At 38.9% G+C, this 6,023-nt stretch overlaps 1 protein-coding gene across 4 annotated transcripts; it reads left to right on the top strand.

Annotated features, from left to right (window-relative positions):
• The first annotated feature begins 203 nt into the window (after positions 1-203).
• Positions 204-5,953, top strand: orc6 (origin recognition complex, subunit 6). 4 transcript variants are annotated; one of them, XM_042060986.1, is made up of 8 exons: positions 204-370; positions 588-714; positions 816-979; positions 1,121-1,210; positions 1,389-1,498; positions 4,447-4,533; positions 5,174-5,349; positions 5,385-5,953. In XM_042060986.1, the coding sequence occupies exons 1-7, from the start codon at positions 306-308 to the stop codon at positions 5,323-5,325; spliced, it is 795 nt and encodes a 264-aa protein (XP_041916920.1). In that variant the 5' UTR covers positions 204-305; the 3' UTR covers positions 5,326-5,349; positions 5,385-5,953. The 4 variants fall into 4 exon arrangements, with proteins under 4 accessions (XP_041916920.1, XP_041916919.1, XP_041916921.1 ...); XM_042060985.1 differs by having other exon boundaries at positions 205-370; positions 5,174-5,953; XM_042060987.1 differs by having other exon boundaries at positions 207-370; positions 5,177-5,953.
• Positions 5,954-6,023: the final 70 nt, after the last annotated feature.

Here is a 6,023-nt window from a genome sequence, read left to right as displayed (position 1 = left end):
GTGAACCATCTGATGCTCTGTAAAAACGTCCCCTGAAAAGACCGAACAGGCAGCTTAACAGCAAATGTAATATTGATGGAAAATGCAACAATCAAAAAATGCGAAATATACTATTTCAATACATATAATTAAATTGTCGATAAATCCGTTCATGACATTTAGCTCAATCGGAAACGCCCACGTTGATTTAAGCCAATCATGTCTAAGGACGTTTTACTGGGGGTTGTACGTATAAACGTCAAATTGTCAAATTTCCCGCGAAACAGTATTGTGTGTGTGTGTAAGAGATCAACGAATAGGCCGAAATGGAAAGGGAAATGTTTAACAGGCTTGCGTCGAAAATGGCCATCACATCTTCTAAAATACTATGGTGAGTTTTCAAGTAGAGCTTTTGACTGTTTTTAAGTGTGATTAATCAACGTAAATGTGGTTTAAAAGCCGCCATTGTTAGCAAGTAAGCTAGTCGTAAGTATGGGTCCAACTTTGTTGTTTTTGAAAGCAGTTTTAATCCAACAACCCCAAGTGATTACAATGTATATGTGAATACAGGAGTTGACGTGGTTTTGATGTTGTCTTGGACATTGCAGTCAAGCAGAGGAATATATGCGGCTATCTCAGGTGAAATGCACGGGCCTAGGCAACAGCACGGCCACTAGCAAAGCAGTCATATGTCTAGAACTAGCAGCAACGTCTTTGAAGTTTCCCTTAGACAAGGTAGGTCCTTAAGTTTGCTTCATGAATTGGATAAATCATTTTTTGTACTGACTTGATGGAATTGATGTCATAAGTGACATGATGTCTGTTTTTCCATAAAGGAATATGCAATCAAATTATCTGGGCTAAATAAGAAGTTGTATCAAAGCAACCTCCGATCTATGGAGTGCATGCTTGGACTCAACACAAATCTCGGACTACGAGACCTGGCTGTCCAGTACGGGTGCATGGATGCAGTGAAAGTTGCTGGTCAGATACTTCAGCGGTAAGAATCTAGATAAAGTAGCCTAGGCCTGAAGTAAAGTAAATGTCGATTGTGTTTCGGTGTTAGTTAAACGTTTTAAGAGCTCTTGTAAATATGTGATTTTGCAGGCAAAAAGAATACATCTAACTTTACTATTTTCAGATATGAGGAGAGTCTGCCTGCTGCTCAACAACAAGATCTAGATCTCGCAAAACCCCTTTTCACAACAGCGGCCTTGTTCACAGCATGCAAGTAAGGCTGATGCATAATTAAAATGGTTGCACACAGTGTTTTAAATTATAATTACTATGTGCTACACAAAATGTGACTTGATCAAGAGGATGTTTTGCTACACTCAGGAGCTAAAGATAAACCACTTTAACACTTGGAAGCACTTAAAACATACAGATGTGTTTATATTGTCTCACAGGTGCATGAAAATCAAAGTTGACAGAAAGCTGGCAACTTCATCTGGAGTTAAGAAGGGCATCTTTGACCGACTTTGTTCTCAGCTGCAAACCATAGGACAACAAGTCTATAGTATGTACTTATGCATTCTTTCCTTCTGCAGTAGGACAAGAGCATGGGTTGAATAGGGGTCTGACACAAGCAAATGTTTTGCAGCCGATTAAGTGCAAAAACATTTCCATCACATTCAGACCACCAGAGTGGTATTTCACAAAGACAGAGTTAAGATATCCAACATAAGTGATAAAGCGAGGCTTGACCAAGCGTTGACTGGTCATCCTAGCTCAACATGTTTCATTAACGCCAATCCAGGATGAATAGAAGCGACTAGGACAAGCCAGGAGTAAGTAATTCAGGATACGTGCACGTTCTCGCTTTTCCTCCAAAAACCCACGGTTGGAATTAAAAAGACGCAGAAAATAGTGTCATTCATACAAAGTGAACAACCGCTTTTAAAATAAACTAACAGTGAAGTAAAGAATGGGGAAACATTAGCCTGGAGGACCAGACCCAATCTGAAAGATTAAGGGTCTGGCCACGAATAATGTAAAGGCCCAACTTGAGAGGCAGCACCAAGCACGCATTTGAAAATCTCACTGCACGCAATTGGATAACACTATACGAACAATGTTAACTGACTCATTCCGGACTTTGACGCATTTGGATAACACTACGTCTGTTATCTGTTTAGCTCACCTCTGGCCCGCCTATATCAGATACATAAATGTGATTGGTTCCCTGTGATGCAAGGGGCAAAAGTAACGTGCATCATTACTCATTCCAGAGTCTCTTGCTGAGCAAATTGATATTGTGCTCCAGCAAGAACTCTGGATTACAGGGTAGGGAAACATGGCTATTTCTGTAAAACAGGGAGAGTAGGCATGGTGGACCAACTGAATGTAAATTTATGCATCCATGTGTCAGTGCTTCCCTATGTCGGCTTGAAACGTCCCAAATAAAAAAAAGCGCTTGCAAAGATACACATAGTATGACTATACATGCCTCTATATTGTCTTTATAACTGAATTTGTTGAAAACAGTTATACAAACCAAACAATAATTATAAGATTATTACAGTTAAAAATGTTAACCATATGGTATTAGGCAGACAATCTGTTGTGTTTTGTGTAAATACATTTAGCAAATAATATATAAATGAAATAAAGCTCTTAAAAAATTTGATATATGATCTGTAAGGGATAATGTATAGAATGCCGGTCATTACTGGGAAAATAAGTCCCGACAGGGCGAACCAGACCCCGAAGCGCAGCGGAGGGGTCTTGTTCCGCCCTGAAGGGACTTATTTTCACAGTAATGACTGGCGTTCTATACATTATCCCGCTTATTATATGGCTACTTGCCAAAACGAAATAATAAACTGCCCACGATATGACTTTAGCCTATTTGTTACCGTTCATCGTGGCATTTGCTGAGAAACAAATAGTTCGCAACACACGCTGCTGAACTTGAATCAAACATTCTTTAGAACACAGCTGATCAACCGTCTGCTTTCATGTTTGAATGAAGTTCCAGTCCTTGCATAGTGATATGAAAGACATTAATCAGAAGCACAAAACCCGTTGCCATTGACAGCGGTCATTAAATGCTTTGCCAGTGATTTATGTAGATTTAACATAGGCCCGAACGTTGGGAAGGCCCATTCATGTGAATGGAACGTTCTGCAGCACTCTGAAGAGCCGTGTAATAAGATTTTAATAACAGCTGGCTGAACCAATAAGACCGCATAATTAACATTAGAATTAACTAAGCCTGGCTGTTAGCCTGGTTGGGACAGAATAGTACATTGCCCATAGTAACTTATGTGCCATATCTTGTGAAACCAAGTCGAGGCTAAATTCAGCCAGGATAACCAAACATCCCTGCTTAATCCCTTATCTAGGTTTTGTGAAATACCCCTGGTAGCAGTTTTTATTTCATTTCTTTCTTTCCTGTACAGGGTGTGATTAAGCATGGCTTTGATTAAGCATGGTCACTTCCTGATGTGAGTCGGACATGGCATGAGCCGCACATGTAATTCCTGTACTCTAATGTTTACATTATGCCGCTTTGCCTTAATCGCTTATGCTTGAGCATGCGCGAGTCACATCTATGTTCGACTCTCATCAGGCAGTGACAATCAATCATTATACAGACAATGAAACCTACTCACCCACCAGGCTGTGATTTGCAGGCGTTCACCCATTCTGTCATATATATATATATATATATATATATATATATATATATATATATATATATATATATATATATATATATATAGATTTGCCCACAGTTTTACATGTCCACATTATATTTCAGTATAAATTTCGATTGCTGAAAATATTTTGAAATTGGTGTCTTCTCGTATGTTATGCACAGTCCAATTACTTACACCCTGGGTGGCAGGTCCTTCAGTGCCTTGGCCCCCAAACTCTGGCACTCCCTCCCCCAACCTCTTTGTGACTGTCCCTTTCTTCCTTTCTTCAAAGCACATCACAAGACCTTTTTGTTGATGATCACTTCTCCTCCACACACAACACATAGCTCTATACACTTAGCTTGTCTTTGTTGTGTTGTTTTGTGTGTGTGTGTGTGTGTTGTATTTTCCTTCCTACTATTTAAAGCGGCCTTGGGTTTGAGAAAGGCGCTTTGTATCAAGTCATCTACTGTACAAAGAGTGCAGCCACATGGTAGCAGTCCACCAGTCTGTGAATGTCACCGGTTTGATACTTATACGTTGACTGGAAGTACACAACACGCTATGTCATCCTTTAAAATTGCCTTGACATTTAAACCTAAACTACGATTGTACCATTGTATTAATTGCTTGGAACTCAATTAATGCTGTGTGTGGCCATATACTGAATAGATGTCACAGGAAATACAGGCACCAGCCAGTCAGTGACTTAGAATCTGACTGCGAATCAGCACATACTGAGGTGTTCTGCCTACATGTAATAACTCAGGAATATCCAAATGCTCACATGCTCATGCCATCCACCGCTGATATCCACTGGCAGGTAAAGCATCTCATTTGAAGGAGCCAGTGAAAAGGGGGCAGAAAAGACAGAAGAGTCCAGCAGAGGGCTTTGGGCAGATGGAAGACGGTAAGGGCCATTTGTCTTCTCTATACTCTATACTTCTCTCTATACTGCAGCATCCCCACCCAAAGAGTGTCAAAAACTTCAGCTGATTTGATTTATTTATTGAAAACCAATGTAAAAAGCTAAGCATAAAGCACACACACAAATGCATTAACCACATTGGCATGTAGCTTCAAGCATTACTCTAGCTTAACATTCATTCACATCAGTTAACACTAACTAACTCACCTTAGCAAGTCATAAAAAGTTTGTTACAGTTCAAAATTACATATGATATTCCATGAACTGTAACTATGTGCCTCTTCGAAGGGAGATAATTGAAACTAACTAAAACCAGTTTGTAGTTTCAAAATACAGAAACCACATATGAAATGCAATATAAGTAGTATAATTAGTAATATAATACATGTCTGTTCAACAGGGTTGTCCTTTCTTTAGAAATAACCATAAATCGGATTAGATACACTCACACCTAGTGGTCTAACAGGTGTGGTTTAATTTAAGCCATGCCTAAATGTCAAAAATGCCATGGAGGGAGGAAAGACTGGCAGTATGACAGGCAGGCTCTGGCTTTACTGTGCCACTCTGCAGCTGATGCATAGTGGTAAATATCAGCTCAGTGTGTCATTTTCCTCCCATCTAGCAGAGGAGGTCTTGCCAACATCCCCAAAGCAACGGAGAGAGGAGGAGTCAGAGGAGAGTGTGAAAGAGGATTACGAAGAATGGAAAAAGAAAATCTTAGAAAATGCGCTCAAGTCAAAGAAAGCAGATGCTTTAGAAACAAGCTCTAATTGATCATCTCCGACTATGTTTTGTGTGTGTGTATATATATATATATATATATATATATATATATATATATAATATATTATTTGACTGTGTTCATAGTTGGCCATGAATACTAAGGAAGGACTCATCATTCACTCTGCCCTCTTGTGGCAAAATGTGGAACATTGTGTTTTTTTTTTTTTTTTTTTTTTTTTTACTGTTTTAATCCTTTATGTTTACAGTAAAGAACAACAAAATGATGACCGCTGATTGGTGTTATTCTGGGGCTACAACTTTTAAGTGCCCATGTGAAGTTTGAAGGCTTGCATTTTGGAACCAGATTTTGATGCTCACCTCACTCTTCCAATTGTCCTAACACAGAATATCTGTAAGCAATAGCAAACCATTTATTTATGTTAAATAGGATGTTTACAAGTTTTTCTCTGCATTGAGTGGTTGATAAAGCTTTGATAATTCCAGAATCATAATCCAACAGCTGCCCTTCTGTGTCAAATTGATAATCTCCCTTCCTGTATGGAAGTCAGGGACTTAGGGTAAATTTAGGGCAATAAATATGTTGAACAGATGGAAAAGCTTTAAATATTGCTTCAATGCACCACAGTTTGTTTTAAATAAAAGACTTTTTTTTGCACTTCAGACCTGCTCATTATACATGCAACTACCAAATAACTGCTTTTGCATTTGCAAAGTTAGATCTTGCTAGA

This window comes from Alosa sapidissima, chromosome 14 (genome assembly GCF_018492685.1).
Source record: "Alosa sapidissima isolate fAloSap1 chromosome 14, fAloSap1.pri, whole genome shotgun sequence".
Lineage (NCBI taxonomy): Eukaryota > Metazoa > Chordata > Actinopteri > Clupeiformes > Clupeidae > Alosa > Alosa sapidissima.
This window is presented reverse-complemented; position numbering and strand designations above follow the sequence as displayed.